This window comes from Apiospora aurea (genome assembly GCF_038362705.1).
Source record: "Apiospora aurea strain CBS 24483 chromosome Unknown utg000003l_segment0_segment0, whole genome shotgun sequence".
NCBI classification, from domain to species: domain Eukaryota; kingdom Fungi; phylum Ascomycota; class Sordariomycetes; order Amphisphaeriales; family Apiosporaceae; genus Apiospora; species Apiospora aurea.
In genome coordinates, this window is record NW_027117390.1 from 2,570,074 (window position 1) to 2,595,161 (window position 25,088).

General features: G+C 55.6%; 10 protein-coding genes across 10 annotated transcripts; 3 read left to right on the top strand and 7 right to left on the bottom strand.

Annotated features, from left to right (window-relative positions):
* Positions 1-3,040: 3,040 nt before the first annotated feature.
* PG986_004652 (uncharacterized protein) lies at positions 3,041-4,788 on the top strand (the record flags this gene model as incomplete). Its single annotated transcript, XM_066840874.1, has 3 exons — positions 3,041-4,341; positions 4,439-4,629; positions 4,715-4,788. 3 exons carry the CDS (start codon positions 3,041-3,043, stop codon positions 4,786-4,788), a joined length of 1,566 nt encoding a protein of 521 aa, XP_066703501.1.
* A 1,108-nt stretch (positions 4,789-5,896) lies between these two features.
* PG986_004653 (uncharacterized protein) lies at positions 5,897-7,357 on the bottom strand (the record flags this gene model as incomplete). The annotated part of the gene is made up of 3 exons (XM_066840875.1): positions 5,897-6,007; positions 6,252-6,410; positions 7,334-7,357. The coding sequence occupies 3 exons, from the start codon at positions 7,355-7,357 to the stop codon at positions 5,897-5,899; spliced, it is 294 nt and encodes a 97-aa protein (XP_066703502.1).
* Positions 7,358-8,438: 1,081 nt separating this feature from the next.
* PG986_004654 (uncharacterized protein) lies at positions 8,439-9,662 on the bottom strand (the record flags this gene model as incomplete). Its single annotated transcript, XM_066840876.1, has 1 exon — positions 8,439-9,662. One exon carries the CDS (start codon positions 9,660-9,662, stop codon positions 8,439-8,441), a length of 1,224 nt encoding a protein of 407 aa, XP_066703503.1.
* An 881-nt stretch (positions 9,663-10,543) lies between these two features.
* On the bottom strand, positions 10,544-13,094 carry PG986_004655 (ATP-dependent RNA helicase MAK5; the record flags this gene model as incomplete). Its single annotated transcript, XM_066840877.1, has 3 exons — positions 10,544-11,384; positions 11,440-11,525; positions 11,703-13,094. The coding sequence occupies 3 exons, from the start codon at positions 13,092-13,094 to the stop codon at positions 10,544-10,546; spliced, it is 2,319 nt and encodes a 772-aa protein (XP_066703504.1).
* A 350-nt stretch (positions 13,095-13,444) lies between these two features.
* PG986_004656 (tRNA (cytosine(34)-C(5))-methyltransferase) lies at positions 13,445-14,704 on the top strand (the record flags this gene model as incomplete). Its single annotated transcript, XM_066840878.1, is given in 4 exon segments — positions 13,445-13,547; positions 13,613-13,815; positions 13,830-14,267; positions 14,294-14,704. 4 exon segments carry the CDS (start codon positions 13,445-13,447, stop codon positions 14,702-14,704), a joined length of 1,155 nt encoding a protein of 384 aa, XP_066703505.1.
* Positions 14,705-14,742: 38 nt separating this feature from the next.
* PG986_004657 (gnat family n- protein) lies at positions 14,743-15,360 on the bottom strand (the record flags this gene model as incomplete). Its single annotated transcript, XM_066840879.1, has 2 exons — positions 14,743-15,047; positions 15,147-15,360. The coding sequence occupies 2 exons, from the start codon at positions 15,358-15,360 to the stop codon at positions 14,743-14,745; spliced, it is 519 nt and encodes a 172-aa protein (XP_066703506.1).
* Positions 15,361-16,571: 1,211 nt separating this feature from the next.
* Positions 16,572-17,602, top strand: PG986_004658 (uncharacterized protein; the record flags this gene model as incomplete). The annotated part of the gene is made up of 2 exons (XM_066840880.1): positions 16,572-16,656; positions 16,725-17,602. The coding sequence occupies 2 exons, from the start codon at positions 16,572-16,574 to the stop codon at positions 17,600-17,602; spliced, it is 963 nt and encodes a 320-aa protein (XP_066703507.1).
* A 346-nt stretch (positions 17,603-17,948) lies between these two features.
* PG986_004659 (uncharacterized protein) lies at positions 17,949-19,286 on the bottom strand (the record flags this gene model as incomplete). The annotated part of the gene is made up of 1 exon (XM_066840881.1): positions 17,949-19,286. One exon carries the CDS (start codon positions 19,284-19,286, stop codon positions 17,949-17,951), a length of 1,338 nt encoding a protein of 445 aa, XP_066703508.1.
* A 624-nt stretch (positions 19,287-19,910) lies between these two features.
* PG986_004660 (uncharacterized protein) lies at positions 19,911-21,726 on the bottom strand (the record flags this gene model as incomplete). Its single annotated transcript, XM_066840882.1, has 3 exons — positions 19,911-21,358; positions 21,419-21,455; positions 21,532-21,726. 3 exons carry the CDS (start codon positions 21,724-21,726, stop codon positions 19,911-19,913), a joined length of 1,680 nt encoding a protein of 559 aa, XP_066703509.1.
* A 1,685-nt stretch (positions 21,727-23,411) lies between these two features.
* On the bottom strand, positions 23,412-25,088 carry PG986_004661 (uncharacterized protein; the record flags this gene model as incomplete). The annotated part of the gene is made up of 5 exons (XM_066840883.1): positions 24,892-25,088; positions 24,705-24,797; positions 24,458-24,630; positions 23,667-24,375; positions 23,412-23,609 (listed from the first exon to the last, which is right to left on the bottom strand). The coding sequence occupies exons 1-5, from the start codon at positions 24,943-24,945 to the stop codon at positions 23,412-23,414; spliced, it is 1,227 nt and encodes a 408-aa protein (XP_066703510.1). The 5' UTR covers positions 24,946-25,088.

Below are 25,088 nucleotides of genomic sequence, written 5' to 3' on the forward strand. Positions count from 1 at the left end.
TCGCCCGAACAGGCGGCAACGTTGCCACATATGCCTGCCCTGAAGCCTTGCGGCTCGAAGGACGACCAAGTCGTGTGCGGTCGTCAGCAGGTGTGGGAGTACCTAGTCAAATGATGGTTGTCGTCAATCAGGGGTAGGTAACATGGCATATGGGGGATCCAGGGAAAGTGACAGGAGGTCTAAGTCCTATGCCCCAACGGGAAGGTGGAGTGGACAGGGTGTTTCTGATTAGCCGAGCGATCTGCTCTGGGATGTCTCGGTATTCTCTCCAACAGAGCCCATCCTAGCCTGTCCTTCTGTATAGTGAGTGGAATGTACATGGGCAAGAATGGGGGCTAATGCGCCTCTGCCATAGAAACGCCGAATCATGTTGCTGTGATTCGGGGAACACTGCTCTCGAAAGGAGGGCCCGTCTTATCTCAGGGTCACATCCGTCATCTCCATCGCGCGGCTAGGAACCCCGATCTCTGAAGCCCCCAGCGAATGAAGACCCTTGCTGCAAGTCATGATGGGCTCGTCACGGCTCGCGTGGGCAAACTATCCGTGATGGCAAGTGTAAGACATGCAGTTTTGATAGCAGATGCCAAGAAGAACCCAAAATGTAGATTTGTCTCGTCCATACGTACGGTGTATCAATGTGGGATGAACCACGCCTGCTCAACGGCTCGGCTTGCATATAAATAGCATGGTAACACACGCTTTTCAATAACATTCGAGATGTTTCTGGTCAGTCGTCAGGGGTGCACGCAATCGTTGGGCTGCATCCCAGAGGCGCGAAGCCAAGGAACCGGCGTCCATGAGGATCAGGGGCCACCTGAAGGAAGCATTGGGCTTTTGGGCTTTTGGGGGTGCGGCGTGGAAGAAAAGCTAGCAGATAGAGTGGCCGAGGGAGATTGGCGGGTCGGCCCTGCATCTGCTTCGGGAAGCATGTGCGAAAGAGCGTGGTTATCGCGTGCAGTGGTTTGACCAGTCAGCTCTCGCCCTGGCCCATCTCACGACCGCGACCCTGTACCCCAGCAATTCCATCACACTCCTTCCTAGTCCAGGTTCATCTAATCCACAGTCTGGGCAAATGCCAGCATGATGGGTTGCATCCTGGCCCTTCACGATTAACTCTGCAACGTTACCAAGTTGACGGCCAAAACCATCGCAGTGGGTAGGTATTGGCGGTTGTGAGTCTCTTATCGCCGGCCGTGACGGATCCTCCGCTCTGCTTGAGCACGAAGACCCCAAGAAAGGAGGAGACAGTGCTGTGTCAAGCAAGTAAACGCGAGGCTTGCATATCGAAAGTAGATGTGAACAGGCCAGAGCCCTAAGACATCGTGCATCAGCGCCACTCCCGAATGGGGGCCCGGCTGGGCACAGAAAGCTGACTGAGTTCTACCATTGTGGCATGGTAGTATGACGAGCAGCCCTGAACCCCTGGATTAGATATGGCAGGCATCATGGTCCATCCGACGAGGAGCTTGCTGGGTTGTACCGAAAGCCGATGTAGCTATGGCCGCTGTATCGTCGGGCTTCTGGGTTGTGGTACGAAAATAGGCGTCCACAAAAAGATAAACAATTCCGGGCGGATCATCGGGGCGGTTCGGTTCATGTGGAGTCTGAAACAAGAAACATCCGACATTTGCCAAGGGATGGAAGAGACGTGCGGAAGAAAAGCTTGTGTTATCTCCGAATTCCATACCCAGTGATGGCTTGCATATGCTTCTCCCTTACTCTGTATTCCCAGCGCAGAGGTCCACGTCTGAGACAAGGTCAGGTAGACAGACAAATGACATCAACTTTGTCATGGTCAGGGGGCAGCTGATGTGAGGACAGGGGCAAGGGCGACCGACGACGCCTGTAAGTAATACCAGGATATTAAAGTATAGGTCATATCGGGAAAGGTTTCAATTTCTTATACAGAATGGTACGAGGACGAGCCGATCTATTCTCTTTGCGTAAGGAAAAGGAAGCTTGTGGTTACTGCGCCGTATGCAAGCCCTTACTGTATCACTTGGTTCCTGCATTTAACCCCAAGCACAGTGAGGTCAGCGACCTTTGGCATAGGGCGAAGTATGCATCCCACCGAGCCTTTTCTGTCGTATTCAAAATAGTTTTAGGCCAGAGAGTACTGGAACTGGGCATATTTGAGACTATTCAAGATATATAACAATATGGAAGCTGCATACATTACGTTTGATGTCTTGTAGAAACTGAGAATTGAAACATTCTTCAGCGGGGATACCCCGCCAAAGCTGGCCTCGAGGGTCGCCCCGGTAGAGCAAGATGGCCCCCAAAAAGGCCTAGCCTGGCACGCCTGGGGCTGTCCAGCTGTCCACCAAGGTGCTAAATTCGGCGGTAACCAGGCCGAAGCACGCCCCAGCTGAAGCAACACGGCTGGGATCCACCACTTTTTTGACGATTACATCTTGTACTTTGGGGGCCGTATTTCCTTCAATTCGATTTCGCCTGGAGGATCTTTACCCAGTTGGTTATTTTCTTTACGACCCTTGAGGCTCAGCTACGCCCTACGAGTATATTCAGGGGCCACATCGTTAAGCTGCGGCGCTCCAACCCCCCCCAGCCTGCTGCTACGCCAGATCTACTTTACGCTCGGCTACCTGTGCGATCCGCCGCCAAACAACAACAACCCACTTCCTCAACAGCTGGGAGGAAGTGGTGTGGTGGAAAAAGCAATTGGCAAGGACTCTCTTCCAACGAACCGAATTATCGACCTTTCTCCGTTGCGCGACTGCTGGGATTGCTTGATTGCTTCTCAGGCCAATAATCTCCCGTGTCCTTCCTTCGAGTTTCACAGATATTGCCCATCGGACGAAACGAGACACACCTCGGCGCGGAACCGCCTATTACGCTGCCCTACCACGCGACCGACCTTGCCACGAGCCCCCTGCCGAAGATACGAGAGCGCGACATAGACCTCCTGTGTCGCCCTGACCGATGCGGCCGAGACAGCCCATCTGCTCACGACCGTAGGGCGCAGGCCCCCCCCCAATAATCAACCACTCTCCCCTTTTCTCGCTACGGCGTACAAACGATGCGACAATTCGCCTCCTCGAGCGAGCGACAGCCCTTCGTCGACCCCGCCGACCAAGCCCTCTCGCCCGCCTCGTCCACGACCCTCGGCGACTTCGACTATGCCGAGGACGTAGAGAAGGACTCGTGGCAGGACCGGCTCGCGTCCGCCGGCGGTCGCGGCGGCGGCCAGTCTTGGAATAGCTGGTTTAGGTCAAGACAGCGCGGCTTCCGGCGCATACTCAGGAGGCATCCCGGACACCCCCTATTTACCGTGTTGAAATACACCATCCTATTAATATGTATTCTTATTATCGGCACCCCGATCCTCGCGCCGTCGTACACGCGGCCGCCCAAGCACTACCGGGACCTGGCCGTGCGATGCCAAGGTCCAGGTCCCTCGGCCGAGCCGGGCTGCGCCAATCCGTTCAACGAGAAGGTCTTTATAAGCATCAGTCTGTACGACAGGGACGGCCACCTGGCCACTGGAAGCTGGGGTCGGACGCTGCTCGAGCTCGTCCGTCTGATCGGCGAGGACAACGTCTTCGTCAGCATCTACGAGAACGACAGCGGCGAGGCGGGCGAGAAGGCGCTCAACTGGCTCAAGGCCCAACTGCGCTGCCGGCACAAGGTCGTCTACGACCCGCACGTGTCCCTGTCCGACTTCCCGACGATACGGATGCCGGACGGCACGGACCGCATCAAGCGGCTGGCCTACCTGTCCGAGATGCGCAACCGCCCTCTGCGGCCGCTCGACCGGCTGGACGAGAGCGAGGATGGGGGCGTGGTGGAATACGATAAGATCCTGTTCCTCAACGACGTCGCCTTCCGCCCGATCGACGCGGCGCAGCTCCTCTTCAGCACCAACCAGGGCCCCGACGGCCGGACGCGCTACCTGTCAACGTGCGGCATGGACTTCGCCCACCCCCTGCTCTTCTACGACCTCTACGCCCAGCGCGACGCCGAGGGCTTCAGCAACGGCCTGCCCCTCTTCCCCTACTTCAGCAACGCCGGCGCCGGCCTCTCCCGCGCCGCCGTCCTGCGCCAGGCCGACGCCGTCCCCGTCACCGCCTGCTGGGGCGGCATCGTCGCCATGCAGGCCCGCCACGTCCAGCACCTGAACCAGTCCCTCCCCGACTCGGACTTCCGCGCCCCCGGCCACCACGTCCTCGACCCGGCCCGGCCCGCCGCCGTGACGGGTCCCGTCCGCTTCCGCTACGAGCCCGAGGTCTTCTACGACGCGTGCGAGTGCTGCCTCTTCCTGGCCGACGTCGCCCAGGTCGCGCGCAGGGCCGGCGGCCAGACCGACAGGGAGCTCGGCACGTACGTCAACCCCTACGTCCGCGTCGCCTACTCCCAGGAGACGCTCGCCTGGCTGCCCTGGGTCCGCCGCTGGGAGCGCCTGCTGAGCGTGCCGCAGCGCATCCCTCACGCCCCTCCTCCGCCTCCCCACCCACAACCCCCACCGCGCCGTCCGCGAGGGCGAGAGCTTCATGGAGGAGGTCTGGGTCAACAACGAGGATTCGCAAGGTGGCCACTGGCAGCTCACCCAGCGTGTAGCCAGGAACGGGCTGCAGTGCGGCGTCCGGGAGATGCAGCTCGTCCAACAAGGTATGTTCACCACAATGCCCTCACTCACCCCTTTGAAGAAAGAAAACAAAAAGACCAGATGAGGTAGCTAACTACATGGTACCAGGCGAACGCACCAACGACGTCAACTGGCAAAACACCAAGATGCCCCCCGGACAGGCCCTCCACTTCCCGACTTGAGCCACTCTGTGAAAGCGCGTGACTACGACTTTAACGACGACGACCCCTTACCTCCTGTTTATCTGTTTATATTGGTGATGTTACCACAAGGATACGGTATGTATTCCTTACGTTGAGGAGACAAGCTCCCGTATATTTGCTTGTATATGCATTTTTGGTACATTCACTTTGGTACGCATGTCATAAATATTCTTGGCCACTGGCAGATAAAAAAGGGGCCAGTGACATCTATACATACCATCGGAAGGATTGTCATGTACCTATGTTTGGATACATGGATCTATCCATATACTCGCCTTTTTAGCATATAGCAGTTGCTCGAACATGAATAGACTCAAGATACACGATATCTTCTATCCATCATAGTTTCGCTTCAAGGCAGTCAAAACCTGCATATAGAAGTTTTGTAGTTGTCAAAATGAAGGTACTCGGCTTCGTATGATTGGATCATAGCCTCCAGTAGTGCCCTCTCCAGAATTGAAGACGAATGTCGCTCGGTCAACAGTAGTATCAAATGTGTTCAGACGAAAGTACTATTCGCAATACGCAAGTAAGGTATATTTGTCCCTGAGAACTCCTACGCCGGCTAGTATTGATATCGACACGAAAAAAAAAAAACATTTACCCATATCAGTCAGGCAGACTCCCCATCTTTCCCAAGATGGATCCAGAGCCCAACCTAACCGACCCATAAAGCCAATGCCCATCCGTGTATCTCACCGCCCGCACCGCCGCGAGAGAGAAAAAAAACAGGCTATTCCAAACAAACGCAAGGAGGTATCCGAAAATAAAGAGCAAGCAGGAAAGACGGCAAGAGAGCAGACCCAATCCACTAATCGAGCGAATAGACTGCGTCTTGTTAGAGAGTCCGAACCAACGGGACTTCCCCAGTTTTGGGCGAAAGGCCCTTTGAACTTCTCCCACGGCTTTGATTGGCGCAAATGCTTCACGGCATTGACGTATCCCTTCTTTGTTGCTTATTCCGTAGCTTCAAACGGAGCGTTTTAGCCTTGCCCAGTTGCTGGCGCGCCTTACTTTTGCTCAGCGACGCCCAACGGGACGCCTTCGTTTTGGCTTGATTGTGCATGATTTTACAGCGGCCAAAGATCTACTTGGCAGCCGTCTTGGGCTTGGAAGCAGTTGCCTTCTTCGCCTTGACCTCATCAGTCTTGGCTTCAGTCTTGGCCTTACCAGTGGCCCTGCTCACTGCCGACTTAACCTGTGCAAGAGTTAGTCATTTGCGTCGTCGCGAAAAGATCGAGATTCATGGAAGTATGATGGAGAGAAGCGGGGAGGGTACGGTGTGCTGTTCCGCTAAAGGTGCTGATCCGCATCGGCAACGATAAAGTGAAATGACAAGAGCAAGTCGCGGCCCGGGACAGTACGAGAATCATACCGAAGCGAGGGCGACACAGCGAATGTGGAAGGTAATGCTTGCATGGGAAAACCGAGATCGGACTAACCTTGGCAGCGACACCGTTCTTCTTCGCGGGCGTCTTCTTAGTGACGCCAGCAGGCTTAGTGGTGACGGAAGTAGACTCAGCGGCAGGCTTCTTGGTAGTCTTGGGCTTGGTGGTGCGCTTGATGGCGGGCGCGGTGTCAACGGTCTCGAAGACGCGCGGCTTGAGTTGCCAGTCGCAGAGCGTGTTCCCTCGCGAGCCATTTTGACGTGATATTGGGGTGGTTTTGGAAAGTTGGTAAAGAGTAATCTATATGTACCGTTAGCATGCGACGTAATTGAAGACGCGATGCATCGCATCCGTTCATGCGACGTTGTGCGAACATGCGCGGGCGAATGCGACAACTGCGCAAAGTTGGATGGGCAGTAGATGGGCCGACTTACGAAACAGGCGGTTAGCTTGTCGCAAAGATTGCGGCTGTGAGCTTAGGACTTGGAAGGATGTTGGTTAAAAGCAGAAAGTCGGTTCAATGACAATCTCGTACAGCTTCAGGTGACAATTTGAGGGAAGAGGAGAGTGGTGAAGAAAGAGAAAAGAGAAAAGGAGGAGGGCAGAGGCAGAAAACAGATGGGATGGGGATGGGGATGGGAACGGGGAGCTGTTGTGTGGCCCGGCCTGCGAGAGCGTGCAAGAGAGACTGGAGAGTATGTGCGTGTGTGTATTGCCATCGCGCTCTAATCCCAACACACCAGGCCAGGACCCCAGCTCCGATCCAGCAGGGCCAGGACGAGACGAGACAAGCGAGGAGCACGTCGCCCGCAATAGCAACCGCCTTACCACGAGAGCGACCGAAAAGACGGGGAGCTAGACGAGCTACTGTACTTAATGCCTAACCTACCTGGTCACCTGGCACCTGGACCTGAGCGCCAGAGGCTGGGCCGGCATGGAGGAAAGCCCCCATCCATCCATCGATAGCCATTGATAAACGGGCAGGCAATAATAATATCACTCGAACCAGGCAAATGACACGCGGGTGGTGGGAAGTAGGCGGTGCTTTCCCCTCTTCTTTTCTCCCTACCCTCCCCGTTCCATGTGGCTCTTGCTCTTGCTCGTGCTCGAGGCGACGGGAGATCCGAAATGGGGACCGGGGACCAGGGACCAGGGACCATAGGTGTCGAATAAAAGACCAGATGTTGGTCGAGAAATCGCGGTGGCTCCTTCCGTAGTCCATGGAAGCTGCCCCCTCCAACACCGAGAGGGAAGAAGGAAGGGGAGGGTGGTGGACACCTAGTCCATCTCATTCGATGGAAAGGGTGCTCTTTTCTGCATGTCGGATCAAGCCTAACGGTTACGGCTGCTCTGCTATCCCTCCCACCACTGACGCGCGCGGCGCGTCTCGAGATTTCCCAGTCATTTCTCATTCATGAGGATGATTTCCCATCCAGACGAGAGAGGAACAATTCGGTCATTGGTCTAGAACTTTCCTGGTGTCTTTCCCGACTTCTCGCTTGAGGAACATGGGGCATAGGGCTAGTTCACGGAAGGCCGGCCTCGACCGAAAGGATGAACGAATACAGCAGCAGGAACGAGTAACTGCAACGGAGACGCGATGCGTTGGCCAGTCCCACGTCCACAGCCCAAATGGTTGGCCCAAATCGTGCAGGGCCTGTTTGTATGAACCATACTCGCGATTGACACTGAACTGGGATGTCCGCATTAGTGTTTCATGACTTGATTGAGGTAAAAAGGTCGCGGGAAGAAAGGGCACGCAGGAGCGAGCAGGAGGGTTGGAGGAGGGGAAACCAGGGGAAGGCACCACTTGCGCATCAATTGTCGCACCTCCATGCTGTTTCCCCCGCATTGCAGCAGATCCCCATTGCGCCTTCCCTGCAAGCAAGGAAGCCATCTGCATCGCCGCCGTCGCAGTTTTCTTTTTCACGTGCATCAATAGAAAAACCTTGGGGCTTAAGGGCTCATATTGATGCCGCCTTTCAATGTATAGAGGTAAATCGCATGTTAAACGATGAGACCATACATCATCTCCTTTTCCCCCTCCCTTTTTCCCTTTTTACCTTCTCGCCAAGAAAGCTCAAAGGCGGTTTCCCTTGATATCTGGAAACACCAAATCTCTGCACATTAACTTGTCGCAGCCCAAGAAAGATGTTATATACCTAAGCACCAGTTGTTTTTTATGTATGTGAGGAGCGTATACCGCCATTTTCCCCTCCACGGACTGCGCGCTTAGCGTGACTAAATCACGTCAAACTCGGGCGCCTCCCCGTACTTCTCGACCCCCCATCTCCTGTGCCCCTCGACCAAACTGACCGTGAACTCCTCGTCATACCCCTTCGCATCCTCCGCCCAAGCCGGCTTCCCCGCGCGCCACGTAACCCAGTCCGCCGCCTTGACCCCCTCGGGCGCGCGCAGCAGGCCCATCGCGACATTGAGCACGGCCTGCGCCGCCGTCGGCTCGCGGTGCTCGGTCGCGAGGAGCGCCGTCGCGCCGCACACGCCGCAGAACCCGCGCGTGTTGGGCGCCGAGGACTTGTACGTCTTCAGGGTGCCGTACGGCTGTTGTTGTTGCTGCTGCTGGTGCTGATGCTGATGCTGATGCTGTTGCTGCTCTTCTCGGCCTAGGTCCGCCGGAACGGGCGGCTCGATGACCACCCGCGGCACCAGCATCCACGGCACCACGGTGGCGCCCGAGAGGCGGCCGCAGTCGCGGCAGAGGTCGAGGAACGCCTTCCACTTCATCGGGTCCGAGGGCGAGACGTAGTCGCGCAGGTACGCGTCGTCGCGGACGGCTTGGCTCGGACGGGGGATTGTGAACGAGACCCCTCCACAGTGGCACTCGGCGCGGAGGCGCTCCGACCCGTCCGCGGCTCGTTCCGGCTCCGCGGCCACGAACGAGTCGCCGTGGTCCGGACTAAACCAGATGATCTCCTCGGCGCCAGCAGCACCAGCCGCGGTAGCATCCGGCAGCAGCCACTCCAGCAACCCGCCGTCGGGGACCGACTTGGGGAAGCCGTGGACGCGAATCTCCCAGAACTTGCTGTCGAACAGCGAGACCGGCATGGACCACTGACCGTTCGCCCCCTGCCCACCGATCGTCGACCCGCACGTCGAGCAGAAGAACTGGGGCGTAGGGCGACCCGGTACCTCGTAGCTTGTCGTCTTGTCGCTGGGCATTGAGCCCCCGGCCCAATCCGGTCGGACGCCGGGTGGCAAAACGACGCCGATCCGAGCGTACGTGCCCCCCGCATGTCGGCAAATGCTGCAATGGCACATATAGCCCCGCAGCGGCAGGCTGGCGACGGGCAGGCTGACACTGAACGTGACGGCGCCACAGTGACACTGGGCCGCCACCTTCGTGGTCTCGTGCGGGCCCGAAGGTGCCGCTTTGTCGTGGTTGAGGCCCTTGCTCAATAGAGCAGCAGCAGTCGACTCTGACATTCCACCAACTGACTGCGACATGTTTGCTAACGTGAGTACTTGAAATAGTTTGCGCGGGGGTGTCGTAATTAGACAGTATTGAGTGAAGAAATAGTTCCAACAATCGAGTTATGTTCCGGGGATTTGAGTGAAACATAAGCGTTGACCGCTCCGTGGATGATTTGTCTACATATGAGTAAGACGAGCCATTTGCAGCTACCTCGCATGTATGCAAGTGTAGTCAAATAAAGTGCTTACTGATCATATCTTATGAAAAGCAATACGGGAAAATCGAAATACGTACCTAGGTAAGCAGTAGGTTAGCTCGAAGAACCCGCTGCTTGATTTGCTGAACACGGCTGGCTCGATCTCGTCGCCCCTTTTTGCTGCCAATGCCACATGTTTTCAATGACGCCGGCTCAGAGAGAAACAGTGGCAGACCAGACCATAGGTACTTAAGAAGAATCACTGCCAAGCAATAAATTGATTTCGTTCTACCGAATGTAAAGTAGTCGTCCCGACTCCCAGGCTCTTGGGGCTTCTGATGCAATAAGGAAGTGGATGGCCTTCCATGATAAAGTCGGGCGGTTCATTGAGCTCCATAAAAGCCCCCAATAATTACCCCAGGTTTCCCGACATTCGGGACAGCATCCAAACCATTATGCATACAAAATTATGAAACGCCGAAGCTGGATAGCCTTGGAACAGCGACTCGAATTGTCAGATGAAAAGAACTCGTTGCTCCAAGATGAGTGAGGGACCAGCCGGCATACATGTGCTCACGACTGACGTGCTGTGGTATTGTACATTTGCTATTGCTTATTCTATCGAATGCTGCTGTCTGGGTATCAGAATTAAGAGGAACCGAAGTGGTGGCCGAAAATTGTAACATGGCGCAACTCTATGCAAGTATATACGACCCGTTAAAGGCCTTGGATATCCAGGCCGTCGACCTTGCCGAGGAAGTCGCCCTTGGCACCCTTCAAGAGCTCGTCCACGTCCAGCATGCCCGTAGCGATGTACTTGGTGCTTACACCGGTATTGATTCGCTGGGACATGAGCTCCTTCAGCTCAGCCTTGAGAGCAGCCATTTCTTGCTTCGACATGTTTTTGCCTTCTTTTTGCTTCTCCTTTCTCACGCTACCTCGTCCTCCCCACTTCCCCGCCTTCTCCAGCTCGTCGCTGTCGTACTCGACGCCCAACTCCTCGGCGGCCTTGCGCATCCAGTCGTCTTCCTTGCTACCTTTCTCCTTCGCCTGCGACGCATCGGCAATCTTCTTGGCCAGCGTGAGGCGCGGCTTGAGACGGCTGGCGAGCTTGCGGTCCACATCCATTGTCTGCACGAAGAAGTTCTTGCCCGCTCCTGATCCTCTACCCTCGGCGTGGACCTTGGCAATGAGTCGTCGTGTCGAAATGACTTCTTCAGGCGCGCAGAGCAGGATACTGATACCAGTCTTCTCAGCACGAGCCGTTCGCCCGGATCGATGGACATAGGAGCTCGCATCACGGGGGACATGGTAGTGAATAACTATATCAACTCCTGGGATATCGAGACCACGAGCGGCCACATCAGTAGCGATGAGGACAGAGGCTTGTCCCTGAGGGGCGTTAGTGAAGCGCTCTACTGATCGTAATCGAGCTTTCTGGGCCATCTGAGAATGTAAGGGGTTTGTCGGAAGGTTGAGTAGCTGTAACATGGGATTTATGCGTCGTGCAGAGCTGATTGAGTTGGTGAATACCAATACACGCTTGTTGGGGTAAATCCTATTAATACAGTCAGTTGCAACCCATAGATCTATTAGAAATAGCAGCATCTTACATCAGTAGTAGGTAAAGGTATAGGTCCTTTTCCATGGCTCCGCACTCAACAAGGCCCTCTTTGAGACCTTCCGCCATTTGTGCAACCTATCGACTCTCGGCGTTAGTAGTGCTCTCCAAGGGGGATGTGGAGGGTGGAACCTATGTCTGGGGAGAGAATATGTGTAACTTTGGAATGCTCCATGTACATTCAGTCCTCAAGACAGCGGTATAAAGAAGGGTAAACGTTGGGATAGGGAAGGACTCAACCCGAAATATGCTTACAGGATTAACATCACAGTACACAGGCTGCTCCTCGCGGAAGTTGAGCTTCTTCAAAAGGTACTCCATCGAGTCTGCCTCATTCATCAGGCCAAATTTGCCCTTGCCCGCAAGCTTCTGCTGCAGCCCCTTGTGGAAGGTGGCGGAGAAGACCAGGGTCTGGCGCGGCATAGGCTTGCGCGCCTCTTCGTCTTCGTTGGCCGTGTAGCGATCGAGACCATTGAGGATATCCTCGGCTTCCTTGAAGGAACCCTCGCTGAGTAGTCGATCGGCCTCATCCACCACCAGGAACTTGATGTTTTTGAACTTGTTCATGAGCTCGGTGCTCGAGCTCAAGACTTCCCACAGGCGACCGGGAGTGCCAATAACGATATCGGCTTTGGTCAGCTGGCGCTGTTGCTTGTGCACGGAGAGACCTCCGGTAACCGAGCAGATGTAGGGGGAGTTGGGCATGCCGTTGCAAAGGTTCTTGATATGTTCGGTGAGCTGGTGGGCCAGTTCTCGTGTGGGCGATAGTATAAGGGCGATGGGGTCTCTGGATTCGGGCTCGTCCGCTTCGTGGGTCGACTCGAATACCTCTAGCCATCGCTCGACAATGGGAATACCAAAGGCCAATGTCTTTCCGGAACCCGTCGAGGCCTTTCCAATAACGTCGTGGCCGGCTAGGATGTGCGGTATGGCTGCCCTCTGGATCTTGGTTGGTTTGCTGAACTTCAGCTTCGCAAGACCCGACACCACCTGCGGTGACAGATCCATGCGAACCCAGGCCGAAACGTTGACTTCATCTTCTGCTGCCTCCACTTTCTCCAGCGTATCAAAGGCGTTGCCCGCTACTTCGAGGCCGTCTTCAGACTTGTCCGCTTTCTTCGCTGATTGCTTCTCCTTCTTCTCCTTCTGCTCCTTCTTCTTCTCGGCCTTGGTCTTCTTCTCCTTCTTCGGCTTCTCTTTAGGTTCCTTGGCCTTCTCGGCAGGGGCCTCAGCAGGGGTCGTTACTTCTTCGACTTTGTCTTGGGTCTCGGTGGTATCAGCTTCCATTGGGTCATCGCCGAAGCCCTCGAACTCGTCGTCGTTGCCTTCGGCATTGTCCTCGGCCTGTTCGTCCTCATCTTCGTCGTCCGCAGCGGCAGTCCTGAACTCGACCGTGTTGTCTGGCCTTTTGATGACTTCTACATCATCAATCTCCTCCAGCCCAAAGAAACCCTCGGCGTCGTTCAACATGTCAGGGAGCTCGGCTTCCTTCCATTTGAGCGCATCGGCGGCGAGCAATCGGTTTGGCCTCCTGGCAGGCTTTTGCGACTTGGGCTTGGGCTGGGTTTTCTGCTTCTTGGAGGCGGATTGGGCGCCGCCAGTAGCCGCAGCCGCCAGATTCAGCTTCCTCTTCTTGTAATCGACCATGGTGAGGCTGAGTATTCGCAATAAGTTGCGAAATGGCGGGGCGTCTCTGGTAGGGATGATGCTGAAGCTTCAAGACTTTCGAGGTTTCTAAATTTTTTGTAGAGATCGGCATCTCTTGGGACCGACATTGCCCACTAAAACTGCCCACCAGCACCATCCCAGCACTGACCATACCTTAATCCCGCCCTGTTTCGCAGCATCCTATTCGCTGGAAAAAAATAATTGGAAATCTCCAGAATGCACCACCCCGCCAACGGTAAGGGAAAATGGGCAGAATATAGACAGTCATTCTCTGTATACCGTCAACTTTGAGTGCTCACGGGATACTGTAAAAGAGTCAGTAACGCGAAATGGGCAAATCTTCAAAGGACAAGCGCGATGCCTACTATCGCCTGGCCAAGGAGCAGGGCTGGCGCGCAAGAAGTGCGTTCAAGCTGCTGCAGCTGGATGAAGGTCCGTTTCCGACGTAGAACCCCGCCATCAGATGAAGAAAATTCAATAACTCATTCAACCCCCAGAATTCGATCTCTTCGCCGACGTCACCAGAGTCGTAGACTTATGCGCTGCGCCTGGCAGCTGGTCGCAAGTCCTCTCACGTGTGCTCATCAAGGGTGAGAAATTCGGTCGTGCGGCATGGCAGAACCGCGAAGCCAAGTTCCGCCAGCAAATGCTGGGAGTCTTCGGCTCGGTAAAGGAGGCCCCTGAAAAGCATGTCGGCGAGGTAGATCCCCCGAGGACGAGCTGAAGCCAAGAAAGGACGTCAAGATCGTTTCGATCGACTTGCAGCCCATCAGCCCCCTGCCGGGTATCATCACTTTGCGGGCCGACATTACGCACCCCGCCACGGTCCCTCTTCTGCTTCATGCCTTGGACCCGGACTACGATGCCACGTCCAAGGACCAGAAGGCCGCCCACCCCGTCGACTTGGTCATCAGCGATGGTGCACCCGACGTGACTGGCTTACATGATCTGGATATCTACGTGCAGTCGCAGCTACTGTTCGCCGCCTTGAACCTAGCGCTCTGCGTGTTGAAGCCGGGCGGCAAGTTCGTCGCCAAGATCTTCCGCGGCAAGAACGTGGACGTGCTGTATGCCCAACTAAAGATCTTCTTCGAGGAAGTCCACGTCGCCAAGCCCCGCTCCTCGCGCGCCAGCAGTGTCGAGGCCTTCATCGTCTGCCTGAACTTCCAACCCCGAAGGGGTTCTCGGCCAGTCTGGAGGAGCCGCTGGGCGTGGGATACCGCCTATCCGACATGATGGAAGAGAAGCGAAACGCGCTTCCGATCAGGGCACAGACGATTCTTCAGAATCCCGAAACCGGCGCTTGGGATTGCAGCCCGGAATACCCCCGCAGCACCAATGCCGACGGAGTCACGGAAGTGGAGTTTGAGGATCTACGCGGTCCTGAGAAGGATGACGTGAGATGGATTGCGCCCTTTATCGCTTGTGGGGATCTCTCTGCCTTCGACTCCGACGCTTCGTACCGACTACCCCCTGGTCACGTATCACTGGACCCCGTGCAGCCACCAACGGCGCCGCCTTACAAGCGGGCGCTTGAGATGAGGAAGTTGGCTGGAGGTGCATATGGAAAGACAGGGACCAAGAGCTGATCGAGGCGCTCCCATATCTGTCAATTTGCTAATGGCATTCATGGATCTGGATGCTGCGCTGCGGGCCCCTCTACTATACCGACCATGACATCCTTCATTCCGCACTCGTCCCATGTCTTGGCACCCAGCGTCTTGCGGTACATATCCATCGCATCGCTAGTTAAGAACATGAAACGTCGCAGATGCAGCCATCCTTTGATAACCTCGCCGAGACACTCAAGCATCCAACGACCAATGCCTTTCCCTTGATGTTCTGGCAAAACATAAACATCGGTCAAGTAGGCGAAAGTCACATCGTCCGTGATAACTCTCAAGAGGCCGACTTGTGCTGGACTGCCATGGCCTATGGAGAACCAGTTTATCAGCGGAAAGTTTCTGATTCACCCAGGCCAGGGAAGATAGCACAAGGTGAAACAACAGTCCTGAAGTATTCCAGACATACCTGCGATTTCCGCCGTGGATTGCGGGAGGGCGTAGAGACCGAAGCAGAGCGAGTTGTGCAGGGCTTTTTTCATCTGGTTTCTGGGCAGACCCTGCGCCCACCACATCAGATCAGAGCCGAGGACCGCATTGATTTCGTCGACCTGGATGAGCTGCGGTTCGGTCGAGATCAGATAATCATCACGATACCAGTTCTTCGCTTTGGGGTTCACCATTCTCGCGACCCTAGGAGATAAGCACGAAAACAAAATAACTGTTCACACAAGTAAAGTCTTGGAACAGTGTCATCGTTGACCTCCACGGCCAGCCCCTCAATGCAGAAATTAATTGATAGACTTTCAGCTGAGCCCGCCTCACGTCATGGCTCACGTGACCTCCGCAACGTACATCTCTTCTCAAGGCAAAGGAGTGCAGTAGGCACGCCAGTTTTGACACCGGAAACGAGCAACAGGTTGTCTTATGGACTCTACTAAATCAACTGTTCTTGCATATGCCAACACTGTCAGTCAGATACCGTATGCAATCCGACCAGGCATGGTCGGAACCATCCGAAGTATGATATATTCCGAAATCGTTGTACTTTGGGGAGGGGGCAGTATCCTGAGCAAATATGACTTACGGTACACACCTTTCATCTTGCGCATGAATGTTTCTCTGGTAATTAAAGCACACATCAGCTCACAATCTTCGTGTCGTGTACTGTTGGGGAATCATGATAAATGGCGACTGCGCTGCAGAACGGGTGTGGGCTCCCCACAAGGTCACGTATACGTGAGGCCATTGCCGCAAGTACCTGGATGGTAACCTGCGCGCTAAGTCTTCTCAAATTCATCCGCGTCCGGTCTACGAGACCTTTTTCTTATTTGTTATGTTTACTGTACCTTTCTTGTTCGAAGGCTTCCCTAGGGGCGTTTCGTCTTTCAACCGGGGATAGAATTACACGTTCACCATCACACGGCTCCATCACATTTGTCCATCATACTTGCACAAAACCAATTTGGAGACTGTTGCACATTTGGGCCCGTACTCAGGCGTTCGACGCTCCAATACTCTTACAACTTCCATCCTGATGCAAATACGGCATTCCTCGCGCTCCATGAAGCAGGAGTCGCCACCGCACGCAATGATGGCTGCCTTTTCTCCCAACGCACTGTACGACGAGAAGTAAGTGTTGGCTGCTGCTTTAGGTGTCTGCCATTGCTGATTTTGTTTTTCTTGTAATCATCCAGACTCCTTCGGACGGGGAATTTCTCGGATGTGCTAGTCCGGTGCGGCGGCCAGAACTGGCGGCTGCACAAGCTGATGCTCTCTTCCCGATGCCTGTATTTTCGAACGGCCTGTCAAACGCTTGGGTAAGATTGCTTCATCAGCGTTCACCCAAGACACGCATCTCAAACAAACACAAACTAACAACAATGCTCAAAAGATGTTCGGAGACCCGGCATATTTCTACATCGACGAGGAAGATGCCCAGGCAGTCTGGTGGATCATTACCTGGATCTACACGGGATGTAAGTAGGGCACGAGATGACCTGATCTATGATAGTTCTGCTGGCTGACATGGTTTGTACATACATAGGCCTACCTGGTGAGGTCTTCGCCAAGGACGGTAGCGACATCGCTGCGTGCCTGCGCCTGATCCGCTGCTCGTGGGTGTTCCTGCTACCCGACCTGACCGCCCACGCACGGAGCCACCTCTATCACGCCCTGCACAAGCTGACGATCGAGGCCCAGACCGCGTTCTACGAGGCCGAAGACAGCGACGGGCAGTTCGACGTGTCCGAGCTGCGCGGCTTCTTCGCCGGCGTCCGGATGGTGTACGAGGAGGAGGGCGGCGAGGACGAGTTCGCGGGCGAGAAGCCGTACTTTCTCGGCGTCGTCAAAGGCGCCCACTTCTGGCCCCTGCTAGACTCCAACTTCCAGTGGATGGCTCGGGCCAGCCCGCAGTTCTGGGCCGATGTCATGTCGCTGCAGCAGACCGCCATCGACGAGGGCGCCCATTGGCCCTACTGGAAGCCCCAGGAGTGCTGCAAGTGCGAGCACAGCCCCTGGAAGTTCGCCGACCTTCCGCGGTCGATCCACTGGGCGAGGCTGAAGCTCGTCCAGGGCAAGTGCGAAGCTACTTGCAACCGCTGTGCGGGTGAGGAGGAAGAACGAAAGTCGTGGGCGGAGTTATGGGAGGAGGAGGAGGAGGAACGACAGCTTCCCCTCTCCTTGGACGGCGAGGGAGAAGAAGAAGGGTCAAGCACCAGCAACGATAGCGACGACACTGGGTATCTGCCTACCCCATCGGCAAGAGACGAGGAGCCAAGCACTGACAAACTAACGAGCGCACAAAAAAGATCACGACGAGGAAAAAGTGAGGGACAGGAAGTGGCTGGAATGGCCGTTGAAAGCCAGTGGAACAACCACCATCCCGACAACGACGCGGGATATGCTCTGGAAGAAAATCAATGAGATGCGGCAAGCAGCACAGGGATGAAGCTGAATGTGGGGGAAAATAGTTCAAACTGCCGCCGTATTTGTGGGAACCAAGGTTTTAAGGAGAGTTGGTCACGATAAAGATAGCTTTGAAGGTCTTTGAGGAAGTGACTTTGCTGGTCAACCATGTAATAGATCCGCGGCACCCCATGCTTCTCCCTCTTTCCTGTAAAACGAGTCACCTTGACGATGTATAAATGAAGTGCCATGCTATGCTACCGAGAGGTCTGCAGTGTTACCGTATTTAAAAAGGTGAGACCACACGCTGCAACCAAATTGTGATGCCCACCCATTATCTAGAGCAGTACTCGAGACAGCTCCCTTACTTCCCGGCCACCTTGCTTTTACGTGCCTTCTTGCTACTGTTCTTGTGACTCTTCTTCTCCTTCAACGACTCGGATTCCGAGTCGGAGTTCGAGCCCGAGTATGGGTCTGAGTACGAGTCTGTCCCCGAGTCTGAGTACGACTCATCAACCGAATTCTCGCTCAACTCATCCACCTCAGAATCGTCCGCAAGAACCGCAAAGTCGGGATCTCCGATATCCCCAACCTGCGCGACCTTCCCGTCAGCAGAGACCCCTCTTTCGTACCCCGTAACTTCGCGCTCGTGCCCCGACACGTCGGCGTACCAGTCCAGCACCGACGCCTCGCTCGCAAAGTAGCGGTCGTAGCCGCCGGTCGTACTCCCCGCCGTCTTTCCATCGAAAAGGTCGCTCGTTCTCGTCTCGTCGGGCACCCGGAGCCGCGCGCCGCCGCCCCGCGCGTTGGTGTTGGAGTCCAGGTCGACCACGAGCCGCACATCGACGCGGCCGCCGAGGACGCGGCGCAGCTTGCGCCTGACCACGCGGACGAACCGGTCGTAGCGCGCAAAGGGCAGCGTCCTCTTCCACGGGAGGCCGTCGTCGGTCGAGCCAGCAGCCGCGTGCTCGAACAGAGCCCCGGGCACCTTGATGGGCCACTCGTAGCCGAGCTTTTTTTCTTGTCGTCGCCGCCGCCGCCGCCGCCGCCGACGACGAAGGCGTCGTAGTCGCTGAAGCCGTACGCGTCGCGGGGCTGCGCCTTGGCCAGCGCGCGCAGCTCCGTGCGGGTGCCCACCAGGTTGGTGCTGTTGCGGCGGCGGCGGATCCGGCGGTAGGCGACACCAAAAGGGGACCCTGAAGAGTCGGTCGACGACGAGGCGGAGGGTTTGCAGGCTGGGGAGCGCCGCCAGCGCGGCCGGCAGGCCGGGCAAGAGCCATGGGCTGTCCGCGGGTCTCAGAGACGGGTCATGGCTTCTCTGTGTATCCATATCCGGCCAATAGGCAACTTCAAACAGCGGAAGAGCGAGATGGCGGAGACTTTGGCCAATCTGGAAGTTCTGCTGAAGGGGCCTTGTCATGGCCTGGATGGAGTGCTTCAAATTAACGATATAAAACATATCACTTCTGGTGTCCACTGCCACCACTCCTGGCCGGCCGGACACACGAGGTTCAATGGAGAGTGTTTGGTGGTACCGCCCCACGACTTTACGAGCTTCTCGATTGACACGAGCCAAGTTCACCTCCGTCTTCGGCTCTGGTTCCGATGTGATGTGCTGCATCTCCGAATGGACGTAGCTGTGCTTGTAACGATAGCGTGTACCCCCCTCCTTTTGGCCTGTGCGTAGAATACGTGGAGGCATGATGATGATTGACCGAGTGCTTCTTCCCACTAGAAGAATTATTGTTAGTTGAAGTATCGCGAAGATCTTTACAGGGTGAGTACAACAGTGACGCATACAATGATTTCCCGAACATTTGGGGGCAGCTTACTGAATTTGCTGAATGCAGGAGGTTTGGTCCGCCGCATTCTGTGAATGATCGTGGGGATGGTTTAATGGCTAGACTTGTTTGGTTTTGTTATCCAGAGATGTTCAGTGACGATGCTTCCAAATCGGCGGGCTACTCATAGCGTGGGCTAGAGGTAGATAGTTATATATAGGTCTACAGGTGGTAGAATATGAACCTGAGGTACCCGGAGCGCCTTGATCATTGTCGTATATTCTGGTGTAAGTCATGCTAGAAGTCCTTTGTCATGTACGATCTCCCGCACCAATCATTGGTAACATGGTTGAAACAGTCAGACATCGAGAACGGAAGAAGGCCACTGGTACCCTGGAGCTTCCAGCCAAGCCCAAAAGAAGCCATAGGCAGAAACGAAACACAACTCAGCACCATATATTTCCTACTGTCCAAGGTGGCCATGGCCATCAAGTAGAAAGACCAGCCCACTTGGGTAAGATATTGAATTCCCTGGGGCAGTCTTCTCACCACCCCACCACCACCGACTCCCTCCGCGTAACCATGCCCTTAACCCGAATAGCCGCCGACCCCAACATCCTTCTCTCCTCCGAGGGCACCGGACTGTTACTCGTGCCGATCTCGGTACTGACGCGCGACTCCAACAGCCAGTTGCCACTTCTCTGGCCGCGAAGATAACTGCCGTGATCGTTATTGCTGTCCTGGTGGACGTAGTAGTTGCCTTGTCGTTGTTGATACCGACGCTGCTGCTGCTGCTGCTGCGCTGACGAGGAGAATGAAGACAAAGGCAGGGGAATGGCGGCGAACCGGACCACGGAGCTGGTCTCGGCCGTCGAGGAGCGCCGGCTACTGCTACTACCGCCGCCACTCGGCATCAACGGTCGCATGATGGACATGCACATAGGCGGCGGAGAAGGCGTCGCGGGCTGCACGGGCAGGGCTTTACGCGCAGTCTCGAGGCCATAGATGAAATCGGAGTCGGAACCGCTGGCGGAGGAACGCGGCAGCGACGCCGATGGTCTCCGCGACGGCGGCGATGAAGACGAAGAAGCAGTGGTAGTGTCAGTATTGCTGTTGTAGTATGTGCCACCGCCGCGACGGCCGTCCGCGCGGGCACAGGGCGGGGGTCGCTTCGGGCTCCCTGCGGCTTTCTCGGGGTCGCCGCCGTGAGCGTTGCCAACGGGCGACCGGTTCGTCGTGGATCGGTTGCCGCCTTTAGCGTTAGGCGTGGCGGACGCGACGGTGCTCGTGAGCGATGCCGGAAGCCAGCGCGCGGCCAGCGGTCGGAGTGTTGGGAGACAGAGGCAGATGGTGCCGGAACAGAGCTCCGCCAGGGACAAGATGGACGGGTCCACATATTCCCAGGTGGGATCGGGGTATTCGCAAAAGTACATGATCCGGACGGCCGCCAATGCGCAGGTACTGGGGACGGGGTCAGCATTCTCGCATGAATCGATATAGGGATAGACATACAAGAACCCCAGACAGAAGATGCCAATCAGCAGGCACTTCTGCGCGCGGGGCAAGCGTAGACTGCTCAGAGCCGGGAGTGGCAGAACCAGGACAGCAATGTAGGTGATGATGTTGCCAGCGGCGTTCTGGTAGGCCAGGGGTAGGGTGGGTATGCACCTGATCGTTCTTGCTTCGGCGTTGGTAGTGCGGTCCCCCCGAGTCAGTTTATTGTCCCAGTACGCCTGAATGGGAAAGCAGGTGAAGATGCTGAGCATGATCTGCGAAAGGCCCCAGAGGCCGATGACGACCTGGAGCGCGGCGCAGGCCCGGCGCAGGCTTTGAATCGGCAGCACCCGGTGGTATTGCGCCAGCAGGGCCAGCTTGGTCGACATGATAGCCGTGTTATACCACAGCACCGAGAACCAAAGGTACTCGGTGTAGGTCTTGAGCCCGGCGGGATTGGGAATGGTGTTGACATGGCGGCCCAGGCCATGTTGTGTCACTGCAGAGCAACTCTCGGGTCAGCATGCGCGGTTCGTCATTCGTGGACCGACTGACTTACTCCAACACTGCGTCACACCGGTAGCAAGCACGATTACCTGCCATGGGAAATGAAGTCAGTCTCCAATGAGTTCTGAATCGAAAGGGGTTCACGGTGCGTAGAGGATCCCTTACGAGTGCCAGTAGCGCCATCCAATCGTCATATCCCAAGCGATTCAGAACAACGTATCGCGTGTAGAACCTCAAGAAGATGAATATGGTCGCCAGTGTCATGAGACCAATGTTGACGCCCAACAGCATGGAGGCTCGCGACTCGAGAGCAGCAACCGGCGTCTGCCTCGGGCGATTGGCGACATTACTCGATTCCATCGTTGAGCGAGATGTTTCCTTATCGGGGAGACGATTCCGGGTATAAAGACACAAGGGCCAAATGTCCCAGCACGGAGAAGATGGGTTCTCAGTGTCTTCTCCCCGTCGTCAACCCCGACTCTCCATGGCATTTAAATGCATCCTTCCTCTTGCCTCCCACTCAGTCCATCCGTGTGTAATGCCGTATCGATCATCTTCATAAGATCTGAGAGCCCCCCCATCGTATGCCGGCTGAAATCTGGGGTGCGCATGCGCACACAAAACCACCGTCACCAAATCGTGGATGGTGGTACTCTATCCCGCGAAAACGTGCGCCCCGGGATGCGCTTGGCCAATAGGAGTTTAAGTAAGGTAGAGGTCCGCCAGCCCATCACCATGATGGAGGTGTCACACGAACGAACTGCCATCTGACAAAACCGTTGGAGAGCGCGGTCGCACATGGCTGATGGCTGACGGGCTGGCTTGCTCGATCTCTGCACAGACCGTTCTCGTAGACAGGACATCATGGCGCAAACGTGCCGCTAGATCGCACTTGTCCATGCGGAATATATCTCCCCTTCTGCCGTCCCGGTAAGCGATAAATATATTCTCTTCTGGTGGACGAGACGGGAGGGACTTGATACTTGACCGTCTGTTCCTCTTGATGCCAAGCACGAAGCTGTGAATTACCCGAGCCGTCCATAGCCCCAAGCGCGCAATCCAAACCCCCGCATCTTCTAAAACCGGCAAACGCCAAAAAAGCCATGGACCAAACCTACCATCCTCCCGGTTTCCGCTTTGGTGTGGTGTGTCAGCATCGTAATTTGACAGGTTTCCTTATTGCCCAGCCCCGCTGGTCGTCTGACAGCTCGTTCTCGCATCGGGACCCTTTGTTGCTTGTTGCAAGCCTGCGACTCAGCTTGGCACTTCGCATCCGGTTATGCGAGTATATGCGAGCGACGTAATATCGTGTATGACTCGGCCGTTTATCGTCATGGCCGTTCGTTTCCGGGGTCGTCGCCGCCCCACGACGAAGCTCTCGGTGAGAACTGGAAATGGGACCGAGTACCGGTCGCATTGGAAAAACCCCGGTTTCCCGGGGGATCATCACTGGAGAGAGAGAGAGAGAGAAAGAGCGCGCGCGAGAAAGAGCAGTAGGTGTTTGCGAAGTCATTAAAATTGTGGTATCTTTGAATGCTGTGTGCGCCATGTGAAACCATGACGGGCTCAATCGCTAAAAAGCATGCGGTGCCGCGGCTAATACATGAACAAATCCCTCTAGGGTATATATATGTGTGTGTAGATAAAGCATGAAAAGGGCGATTGCGGCCCCAAGGCTCGATGCCAATGGGGAGGGCATCGCGGCTCGGGGTATCATGCAAGCTGAAAATCAGTGACGCCCAGTGAATCTATGCTGCGAAATGCGCGCGCATCAGTTTTATCCCGTCATAAAATTGCTGACATGTGCAATGGCTCTGCAACTCCGCCCGGCTGCTCCCTCCAAGGATCAAATCGTCCTGGCAGCATTCCCGTTTCTCTCTTTTTGAAAGCCCCATACCGTGTGTCCCAGACCACCCATCCTGCGCCGAAAAAGCAATCCCTGTATCGTGTTTCCTCAGTGTGGGGTAGAGAGGGGTGTTTGTTTTGTGTGTGTGTGTGTGTGTTGTCGAGATTAATTGTATTCATAAGTCGTCAAAAGGAGTTCTTCATTGCCCGTAGCCCCTAGGCTGGAACACCGATGCGCCGTAGCCCTGAGGCTGCCAGCTGGGTGTGGGGTGGCCAGCGCCCAGAAGTTGCTCGAAAGCTTGCAGGCGTCGCGTCAGCTCGTCATTCTTGTGAGCCATGTTGCGATTCCGACGCTCCAATTGATGGATGTACTCAGTTGCCTTGGTCAAGATGGTACCCTGTTATGAATATGTTAGAGAAAAAGAAGAAAGCAGAGTGCGGGCGGTGGAACTGACCTTGCTGACCTTGGGCGCCTTCGACGCGGGGACCGGAGAGTCATCGTCATCCTCGGGTATCGACCGGAGAGAGGGTATGGCTTCGCGCAGATCGGCAATCCTGTCCTTCAGGTTTGTGCGGTACTTGCGCTCGATGTCGTTGTGGGCTGCCCGGTCGCTGTTCCTGGGCTTGTCCTTGCGCTCACCAATATCGGCAGGGGTAGTCTGGCCGGAGCGCATGGGCTTGGCCACTGACGATGTCCTCCGCTTCATCTCCGGAGGCGGATCACTGGCCGTCTCAGACGTGGTGCTGGGGCTTCGTTGCTTCTCGAAGTTGAAGTAGTCGACTGGCGCACCAGCGCGGGTGGTGGTGTTGATTGGGGGAAGGCCGGTTCCCATGGCGATGGCAAGCAGTCGTTGGCGCTCGGGGTCGTTGAAGACGGGGCTGTTGTATTGCGACTCCATGCGCAGGCCGGGTTGCGGGGGTTCCCAGCTCAGTGGGGTAGAGTAGAGTCTCTCGGGAATGACATCGAGGGGCGTCTCGTCGCCCCTTCTCGTGTAATCATCATCCAGAGCCATTGCGAAAGCTTCCTCCTCAGACGAAAGCGCGTGGTCGAGCGCACTGTCAGAATCAACCAAATCGTTGATCATTGACGGGAAATCAGGCTTCACGCTGTCGAATGACGTGACCCGCGATGACCTTGCTGACGGGTGGATGAAGTCGAAGGGTCTAATCTACAGTTCAGTAGGGTATTCAGCTTATTTGGCTACGACATAGAATGCATAGCCAACTAGGGGTTTTGGAGGCTCACCTGCGGGTTTGGTTATCGAATTCGGATTTGTCGAGGCTCTCGTCGTCGCTATCGAAACGGAGCCAGTAGTCTGTGCAGTCGAGCGCTGAGTAGTCTTGCTTGCGCTTTAATGACTTCTTCGGACCCTTGGATCCGGACTTGGAGACTCTGGAAGACTTGGATAATATCTCCTTCTTGGCGAGAGGCGGGCTTAATGAACCGTTTCTCGTCTTGGGCTCTGTCACGGGGGTGATGGGGGATGGGTGACGGTTTGTTGTTGGGGCAGGCCGTTGTCAAAGTTGTCCCAGAAGGATATCGAAGACAGTTGACGGAGGCAGTTGGAGGAGTTGTCAATGAAGGACTGTTTGGCGAACCAGTTAGCCTCGCTCGCAGACGGAAGATGAGGAACAGAAACGAGTACACTTGTACCCAGTCAGCAGGGGCTCCGAAATTACCTTGCTGTTGGCCGCCGGGAACAGGTCAATGTTCTGTAGAACTTCACTGTCCATGACGACGGAATTGGAAATTTAATGTAGCTCGGATGCTACGTACAATCTGCTCTCTACCTCTAGATGATAGGTACTCCGGGCGAGTGGAGTATCAAGTCGCGAGACGGAGAAATCAGAATGGCGAGGTGGGAATATGCGCTGAG